Below are 10,134 nucleotides of genomic sequence, written 5' to 3' on the forward strand. Positions count from 1 at the left end.
GTAAAGAAATCTAAGAAGGGTAGTTGGTGGATCTTTTTTACCTTATGAGGGGCCTCACGTGGTTTTATAATAGTGGGTCAGGACAGAATGTTGAAATGTTCCTTTGAGAAGTTGTACAATCTTGACTTGTAATATATGAATAAGAATATGTTGTTTCAATCACGTGTATCAATGAAAATATATCATATAAACTATAAAATTAAATATTCAATATTTTTTCTCGTTTTTATTTCAACATCAGATACTTGTAAGTAAAAAGGATGCTCTTGTGAATCATATAGGTGAATCACAACACTGTTGCATAGTTGGAGGAAATTGTGGATGGCATAGACCTAAAGTTTTAGATTTAGATGAAAGGAAAGTGTAAGTAATGACCCTGTCTTGGTATGAATAGAGATCAGACCCATCTATGTGCCTGCAACATTACTATATTTGAGCCTAATGGAATTGGTCTGTGGCTGTTTTGGAATTTTTCCATACAGTACATGCTACTGTCTGCCTTTTTTATAGGATTGGGTTGCTGGTGTTTGGAGCTGTTGTCTTTTGTTTTGTTTTTTTCTTACATTCAGAATGTTAGAAATATGTTATTATATGAAGTCTCATATTATTAATGTTATATATTGGATTCAAGTCCCTTATTATAATGTGCGCAAAATAGAAACACCTCATGGGCAGGTGGGCTCATGATTGTGCTAGGGTTTGTAATCCTTATTCTTTAATAATATCTTAGTAGTCACTCAGCACTCCCGAGAATATAGGCACAATTGGACGAACTTCGTTAACAAATTCTTTTGTTTCTTCTCATATATTTGTTCTATGTACTTTATTTGATTACTTGTGGTCAACGATACGCATCGCTTCCGCTGCACCAACATCTTCCATTTGGAGTCTAAGTTTTTGTAGTTAATTTGGTAGTTAGTGGTGTGGAGTCTTATACAATGACCATTACTTTTCATGTGCCTTTGCCTGCTGTAAGTTTTGATCTTTGTTTGTTCTCGAAGTACATCTGTCGTCCCAAAATTTATGTCACTTCATATATCATCAATTGTAATTGTTTGAATAAAATGTATTGAAGTTAAAATTTTAATTTTTAAGCATTTTTATGACCAATCACAATTAATAACACAAAATGTGAGATAAAAGATTTTTTCTCATTTGTTCTATTCTATGCACCTCTAGTGCTTATCAACAAATTTGTTTACAAGAAGGTAATTGGTAAGTTCAAATGGATTGAGTACTCCTCTGGGTACTTAAGAAAATAAAGAATTTATACCATATATAAAAAAAAGGCAATCGACTCTACCTAGTGACATTAAAACTTGACAATTGTGATGTGTATAAAACAAGTGTTAATGTCCAATCCCCATGTGGTAATAATGCAGGTTACAGGTATGGTACAATTCATTACATATTAGTGTTTTTTTCTTCTCAAAACTGAGCATTTTACAAGGAGGAGAAACAAGAGATGAGAAATTTCTATTTCCAGTCCTCGTTTTTAACCTGTTCCTGTTCCTGTTCCTTGTGTTTCTTTTCATCTGTTTTGTTCTATTGGTACTCCTGAACTAAATCACTATACATTCAATATGATCAAAATAATGAACTCAAGTGTTTCCTTAAAGCAATGTATAGAAACAAGGTGCATGGTTGGTAGGGTAAATAGAATTACTAGGGAGTTGTGGAATGAAGAACAGCTTCATGATTAGTTAAGCTCTCCCATTTTGTTTCTTTCTTTTCCACTTTCTGTTTGGTTTTCTACTTCCTTCTAGAATCAGAATTTGGATTTAGTGCACTCATTAGAGCAGCCAGCAACTATGAGGTATAAGATGAAGATCGACTCAGATTCGAAGTTGTGTTTTGAATCCAATTCGCTTAGACTGGAACCTGAACTGTCTATAGATTTGTAGAAACTTGATCAGTAAAGAGTTGAATGTTCTGATTGTTACTTTAACCCACATTCAACTCTGATTGCTTCCAACAGTTCAGGAGATACAATGGGTCTTGATCCTCTTTCTTTTCTCACTTTATTAACATTTCTTTCAGTGCCAGAGGTTTCTCCTGCACCCCAACCCCTGTAAAGTATGACATTGCTAGGCTCCTGTGAGACTAGAACTGCACCTGTTGCTTGCTGCAAGAAAAGACGACGAAAACAAATTTAAAGATTTCGAGAATTATGATTGCCCAAGACGAGAAAGAAAGATTCACAGGGAAGGAGTTCAGCATACGCACCTCTAGTTTCAAAACGACTTCCTGAACTGAGGTCCCTTTCGCCCTGCCTTTGACATTAACTATGGCAAAAGGGTGCTTCTTGAAGTGAGTGTTTATTGTTTTCGCAACGCCAGTCACAGTATTGCTCTTTCCTGAGAGGTCAATGTTTCAATAGAAGAAAAAAATATATGGTATTCCTTCGAATTGCATAATTTCAGGAAAATACAGTAGTAATAGAAAACGAGGAAAAGGACAAGATTCAAATATTGAATAAGAAAATAGGGCTGAAACCAATACCTACGGCAAGGACAGGTCGCTTTTTCATCATTAAAGCCTGCTTTCTTAGAAGAAGCCTCTCTTTGTTGGAAAGATGTACAGATCTAGAAGGCAACTTGTTTGAACTCCTATTTATCATTGGCGCTGATGGTTCAGGATCACTTTTTGATGATGTGACTGACGGTTCTATTTCCTTGTTATTAGAGACACAATGCTCAGTCTCAACCACAGAATCACTAACTCCAGCCAACTGAAATGCACATTCAAGTTTCCCAAATCAATTTAAAAAATAAACCAGAACTCGAACATTTTAAAGGAAACCCTGACATCACAAGATGTTAGTCCAGGAGAGTTTTGTGGTCAGTCAGGAGAGTTTTATTTTCATCTGTCACGACGATAAAGTCCTTGCCTGTGTTTCTTTATGAATCAAACTGGCCCAAGGTTCTGGTTCATGTCGATAATCTTCACCATCACCAATCAGCTGAAGCTGCTGCTCCTGTATTCCACCATCACCAGTCAGCTGAAGCTGCTGCTCCTGTACTCCACCATCATCAATCAGCTCAAGCTGCTGCTCCTGTATTCCACCATCATCAATCAGCTCAAGCTGCTCCTCCTGTACTGGTTGCTGATTTTCAACGCAAGCTTCTTTAGGAGAATCCAAGTTTATGGAATTTGAACAAACTCCATCTTTGTCTTTGTCTGCAGCCTTGAATCATGTCAAAAACTATTTCAGAAATTTGCTAGTAACATCACTGGAATAATAATTCTTACTAAATTTCTACATTAAAAAACACTCGTGATATATTTCTATTCTTCATATTGCTTTTCTTTGTTATCATAAGAAATCTCTCAATTCATGTGCTAAAAATCATGGCTAAATAGGTAATTTGCAAAAGGTCAGAGTTAAGTCAAGTTAGTATTACTTGGATGGAAACATGCATCCCATTAAACACCAGGGAAACAGGGATGAGAGGGAAATGGAGAATTTTGCATTCTGAAATTGTTCTTTTGTACAAAAAGAGAAAATTTGCACTATGATAAAATTGAATTAGAGAAAAACAATTAACAAAGAAATATCTTTGGCACTACGGTATATATGTTCAGATCAATTGGAACACATCCACCAATATGTAAAAAATAAATAGATACAAATATTAGATACTTTGACTGTGTTTTTATACGTATTAATGAGTAAATGCAGTAGAAGAAGGCATGGAAATGTCAGTTCAACTGTTGGTCCTAAGCATTTATAATGGATTGTAGAAATAATATCATATTTAGCCAGAATGCTAATGCATATTTGTAATTCACCAAGTCAAGTAAACATGTGATAACTCACCAAGTCATGTGATAACTCTAGCCAAAAGGAGATCTTATAGCTAAAGCAAAACGTGATAACTCACCAAGTCAAGTTTTGTCACTTCCTCTATCTGCTTACTGTTGGCCTCCTTATCTTTATCCTAGTAAAGTGAATGATCCCATAATATTCCATGATTGAAAACGGAGGTACAAGTATTTCAGGAACATAATAATAGTGGTACTAATAAAAATAATAGCAGTAGTAATGTAACAATAATAATAATAATTAAGAAGAGGACTACTCACCAGTTGAAGTTTTAATTGGTTTATGTTCTTATCTAGCTTCAAAACATGAAGCTTCAATGACTGCAAGAAGAAATGATGAGAAAGGAATAAGGTGGTGATGCACATATCAAACAAATGCGATTCCAAAATAAAGAGGATGAAGATCCATGTCACGGTGTAGCGTACACTTTTAAAACACAGCTAGCAACACACCATTAGCTCCTTTAATCTACCAAATAAAAGGGAGTGTGCATTTTTTCTTTTAAAAAGTATTGTCACATTCTCATGTACTTGGATGAACTTTTTTAAGTAAAGGCTGACACATTAAAGTAACACATTTTTTAAGCTCGAGTTTTGATCATCCAAAAGAAGGTTTGTTACAACATAAAAAATGCTTCTCAAATTTACCTCCAAACATAAAATAGCTTTAACTTTTTAAAAAACTTCAGGCAAACCAGCCTATAATCATCACCTCTTATATGTGGCTTAATACCTCTCCCACCCAACTCCTTTATCTCTTTTTACAAAAAGGAAATATAGAAAGAAATTAGCTGATACTCCTATGCGAATACAAAATAACAATGACAGTCTTACCTCCCGGCGCTGTGCCTCTATAGAACGCTTCATTGCTGCCCTTCTACTTAAAAGTGTTTGAGGCCTCAAAGAAGCAGGCCTAATATAATTCTTTCCTCGATACACAATGATTGCATAGCCCCTTCTCGCTCTCTCTACTGCAACTAATATTCCACCACTTTCTGCCTCCAAGGTCCGTGCTATCTCATAGACAAATTCCAGGCTTCCCGGTTTACACAGTACCTTCACAAGTTCCCTATACTTCCAATGAAGATGCATGTTTTCCACAGTTCCATCATAAACCCCTCGTCTACCTGAGAACAGTGAGAGGATGTATCAGGAATATATTTTGAATAAGTAATTTAAATAGCTCTAGAGGTCCCATTCGTTTTCTTCTAAATTATGAAAGATCCAAGACTGAGTTTCAAACATCATATTCTAGAGTCACCTAGTAACAAGAAGGGTTTCATCTTCAAGCCAATCCTCCGCAACATGTATCTCTCTTCTTCAGTGATACCCTCTTTATCTATTTCCTGTTCTTGGAGGCTCTCTGTATTATTCAGTTCGGCTAGAAGTTTTTCAGCATTTGTTTTTCTTTCCAATGCCTATATGTGAAATCAATACCATCTGTAACTCCAACAAATAATCTGAAAATCAGCAAATTAGAGCTTGTTGATGAAATCATACCTCTGACAACCTGATGCTAGTCTTTTTAATAGCTGCTTCAACGCCGGCCAACTTTCTTTGTTTAGGGACTGCTGTATCTTTCTGGAAGGCCATACCATTTCCTTCTGAATCACACTCTACAGTTCCATGTTCCAGGTTTGGAGTGACAGTAACTGATGAACTGTTCTGAGCCTTCAGTTTATCCTTGTAAATTCCAATATTCCTCCGCTTTTCAATTGCCGAAGACACTGCAGCTGGCAAGAAGTCCTTTCCTCTATAAAATACAATGAATTCTCTATCTCGAGCAAGTAGAGTTCCCCCAGTCAGATACTGCAGAGATGTAGATCTTTTTACTATACTAAAATATGTAAGCTATTACAGTTACATAAAACTTAAGAGATCTGTTTACTATACATACAACTGATAGTGCATCATTTTTTTAGCCATCTTTTTCAACAAAAGGAGAGAAAAGAATAGAAGAAGCCAACACTGCCAGTTTTAAACATTTACGATAAATATTCGAATTGTAAGTCTAAGTTTCAGAAAACTTTATAAAGTTATACGAAAAAACAAAAGCTGACCTTCAACTCTTCAGCCATCAACTCACTATTCGTATTCTGGACACCTCTCTTTATAGCAATCTTGGCAATCTCACATCTTTCCCAGAGCTTAATAATTGCAGCAGCCAATCCTTGATGTTTCCTGTTTCTACCTGTGAAACAAAAGTGATTAAAAAAAGGCAATTAAACCCATTTTTTTCAGACAATAAAAAGTATGTCAAACTCACCCAATGCAAAATGGCATGGTAAGGGTCTGGCAAGTCTCCTCATTGTGGTCATCTCATCATCTGTTAGTTTAGAGCTCACACCATATGGAAGAAGGCGAAAAGGCTTCCTATATCCAGGAACGACAGCAGGTAGAAGATCAGCATCAATGGGTAGAGGGTCATATCCCCACCAATCCGTAAAACGAGGCCCAAGCCCTACTAACAAGCGGTCAGCATCTTCTGCAAGCTCAGCCTCACCAGGTAGCTGAAATCGTACTTTATTGGGGGAACCAACACCTTCTATTAAAGCCGGTTTCGCTGAATTGAAGTTTGAACTCTGCTCAGCAGATGTTGCAGAATTAAATTCTGATGAGTGGCTCTCTCTTATATCACTATTTTGGTCATCACCATTCTCCGAATGTTGCAAAGCGTCATCAGTATTGTCATTTCTCGAAACTTTATCTGATATGAAGTAAGGATACTTATAATCAGCCCCTCTGTACAATATTAACTTAAATCCAGATCTCCAAACAACAAGACCTCCAGTTTTTCTCTGACAATACAAAGAAATAGAAGCTATAATCAGATAACAATAGTGTTTGTTACACATCTCTTCACATCAATGTGAGGTAACAACATCACATTGCAGGTTCTAGTGTTATTGGCTACAATGAAATAGGATTATTCGTCCGATACATGTCCGGATACATGTTCGGATTAGGGTTAAATTTTAGAGAAAAATCACTCTTCTGAAAGCGCTCTCGGTAAAAGGAATTCTTTCTGATTCCCCAGAGTATCCTTCCACCAAATAGGCGAGAGACTAATCTCATCAGGTGTCCTAGCAGGGGGCAACTTCAACCCTATCTTTTCCATATACATGAATTATGGGATCAATCAAATGCTTAAGTGACCCAATCCCCTTCATCTTATGCTATTTTAAATCCAAATTAAGCTAATCCAAATAATTAGATTATAAGCTATTTTTGATGAAAAGTAAATAACAAAGAACAAGCAATGATGTATCTCCATAATAAAGCTGATTTCAATTCTCATTTCTCACAATACTAAAATCAATCAAAACCTAAAACAAAAACAAATTTCAATTATTCAAATAAGTTAAGCCATTACCTCCAACAAATCATGAGTCCTTTTCATATTCAACTTAGAAATATCCTCACAAACAATTCTCACAACTTCAACACGCTGCCACCGCTCATGAATCCCATTCACAATCCCCTCTGTGATTCCAGCTTTCCCAACCTTCAGCTTCTGCTTCATCCCCAACCCTAACCCTAACGTCGTCAACCTACGAATCTCCGATTTCGACAAATTCAGCTCCGCCAGCGTCGGAGCCCTACTCTCCTCAACCTCCTTCTTCTTCTGCTGCTTTGCCACGCTGGCAAGCTCATTCTGCCGCAGTAGAGAAATTCCGGTGCCCGGAACCGGGACCGGGTTGTCGAACGTGCTCCAACTTGAGTCGATAGTGTGGCCAACTCGGTACTTGGGAAGTTGGTGTGGTAAGGGGACGAAGATTTTTCCGGCGGCGGTGGTCGGAGGAGGAGTTGCGGTGGCGGTGGCGTCGTCGGTGATGCCGAGGGAACGGAGCTTTTCGGCGATGCGTTGGATGGCAGAGTTGGGGAGGGTTTGGGTTTCGGATGCGGAGCTCCGAATGAAAGATATTCGAGTTCGGGTTCGAGTTCGATTTTGGAGAAGAAGGTTAGGAAAAGGTAATGATGAAGAAGAGAAAGTGAAAGAGTGAGTTGAAGGAAGCAACATTTCTCATGGATGATGATTTGAGATAAGAGAGTACACTAAAACCTTTAACTTCTTTGGATATTTTATGTCTCATTAACATATGATATTTTTCATTAAAAAAATAATGTGTCAATTGTTTAATTTTTATATACTCTAATTTTCTCATCTATTATTTATATTTTATTATTATTTTTATACTATTAATATATATATTACATTTTTTTATTATTATAATCAATCTATTATTCATACTATTAATTTTGAGTAATACTGAAACTTGATGCAAGATTGATACACGTTTTTCAAGAGTGATTTTCTAAAAAGAGGGAAAAAACTTTCATATGAAAAAGATAGGGTTTTTTAGAATATTTGAAAGAGTTTATTTTCATACCTTGATATTTTTCAAAGAATTCCTTTTTTGAATCTTAATCATTCATATTCATCTCTGAGTTTCTGAGATTCATCAAATGGGTTCTAATTGCTAGTGTATGATTAGCAAATTGCAGGTGCAATAGAAGTTTGAACACATCTTTTATAATCGGTTTGTAATTTTTTGTGAGGGTGTGAGGTATCACCTAGTCGGAAGAGAGAAATTTAGGTCAAATTCTAGGTTGCGGTCAAGGTCCAAGAACAGGAGCCATTAGAAGTTAGGTCCAAAAGAATTCTTGGTGAAAGATGTGTTTTTTATAAACATTTTCTTTCTTCTAGTGAAGCAAATCTCATAAGATCAGAAGGGGTGGTTTGGATGTAGATTGCATGTGGATTAGCAATCGAACAGGATAAATCGGTTGTGTTATCTTCTCTCTTACCCTACTCTTTTACTTATATTTGATAATATTCATTTAGAGATCATTGCATAAATGAATCTTCTCTGTTAATCACTTTCTGTAATGTGTTTAAGAACATATTAGATTAGTTTAATCATTACTTTCTTGTTGCACCAAGAACCAAAAGATTTTCAAGAAAATCATCAGGTTAATCTTCATTTAATCAATTAAGTTCAGTGATGTACTAATTAATTAAACAATCATTTTTTATATATAAACTATTACCTTTTGAGATTATCTTTTGTATTTTGAGTCGAGTTTAATTGTTATTTGAACTACCTATTCACCTCCTACGAGGTGAAGTTAAAGTCTTTGTTAACCAACATATATAATGATAGAACAAGATAAACTATATATAAATAATATCCTTCAAAATCAAATCATATATTGACATATATAATCGAATAATAATATCAATGACAATCATAACAATAACAATAAGAATAAAATAGCAATAACATTCTATTATTATTTCTTATCTTAACATTAAAATATCTTCCTAAAGTAAATTGATTATATCAATATACTTATTTTATCATAAAATAAAACTATAATATGTAGTTCCAAAATTAATTACAAAAAAAATAGTATTTTTGGGATGTTATATTTCTCTTCTCCATAAATAAAATTTCATCCTCAAAATTTGATGTTGTTATTTATTTAAAACAATTCTAGATACAATAACCTCAACTCATCCTCAAGCTCCCAAGTAGTCTTCTTCAAGGAGACATGTCCCAAACAACTATTACAAAAGTGATTCTCTTAGTTAAATCATCAATCACACATTTATCTTTCATTGGTGGTACTTTAGCTTTTGTCAAAATTCTTAAGAAACTTAAATTGTGATATTTCTCTCATGTTCAATTCTCTTTTATGAAACAAATATTTAAGACACTTATTGTCACTAAGATAATTGTCATTTTAAAGAGATCTGAGTTCAGTCCTGAATAATATTTTTGATCTCCTCGTCAACAAAATTTATTGTGAGAGCAACATTATCTAAAGGATCTAATTAATTGAAGGGAACACCATGAAGAGTAGGACGATTCCTGTTTCGTTCAGCGAATAAGTATTGGAAATGATTATGAACTCCTCGTGTGACGCCATGGACATCCTCTATCCATTGGCCATGAATTTGAAGACCTTGGTAAGTTTTAGTCTTCCTTCAACTATTCACAAGCCCATGAAAGTATTTAGAATTAATATATCCTTCCTTAAGCCATATGAGCCTAGATTTGTGAAAAGATTATGCTGCATCGACCTTGCTTTCCATAAGTCTTCCCAAAGATCAAATCTTTTAAGTTCATCTTCATTAAGGCCCATAGATTAATCCTTAAGATCAAGCTCACGAATCTCACATGAAGCAATGTCTATTTTTTTTATCAATATCCCCAAAATGCTCCTTATTCCAACTTTTCAAAATGCTTTTTAAATGCTTGGGTTTCTCCTTAAGAGAAAACATTCGCCAACTAGAAAAATGAA

The 10,134-nt window shown here is 35.2% G+C and overlaps 1 protein-coding gene and 1 long non-coding RNA gene across 2 annotated transcripts; one reads left to right on the top strand and one right to left on the bottom strand.

Moving 5' to 3' along the window:
- LOC109347303 (CRM-domain containing factor CFM2, chloroplastic) lies at window positions 1,512-7,903 on the bottom strand. The gene is made up of 12 exons (XM_019587050.1): window positions 7,199-7,903; window positions 6,092-6,623; window positions 5,886-6,016; window positions 5,326-5,634; window positions 5,087-5,243; window positions 4,660-4,952; window positions 4,087-4,146; window positions 3,885-3,941; window positions 2,891-3,187; window positions 2,503-2,731; window positions 2,227-2,357; window positions 1,512-2,125 (listed from the first exon to the last, which is right to left on the bottom strand). The coding sequence occupies exons 1-12, from the start codon at window positions 7,844-7,846 to the stop codon at window positions 1,940-1,942; spliced, it is 3,030 nt and encodes a 1,009-aa protein (XP_019442595.1). The 5' UTR covers window positions 7,847-7,903; the 3' UTR covers window positions 1,512-1,939.
- On the top strand, window positions 3,824-4,771 carry LOC109347305. Its single transcript, XR_002107591.1, has 2 exons — window positions 3,824-3,944; window positions 4,090-4,771. It is a non-coding gene; the product is annotated as an uncharacterized LOC109347305 (long non-coding RNA).

The sequence above is a fragment of the Lupinus angustifolius genome, chromosome LG05 (assembly GCF_001865875.1).
Source record: "Lupinus angustifolius cultivar Tanjil chromosome LG05, LupAngTanjil_v1.0, whole genome shotgun sequence".
Lineage (NCBI taxonomy): Eukaryota > Viridiplantae > Streptophyta > Magnoliopsida > Fabales > Fabaceae > Lupinus > Lupinus angustifolius.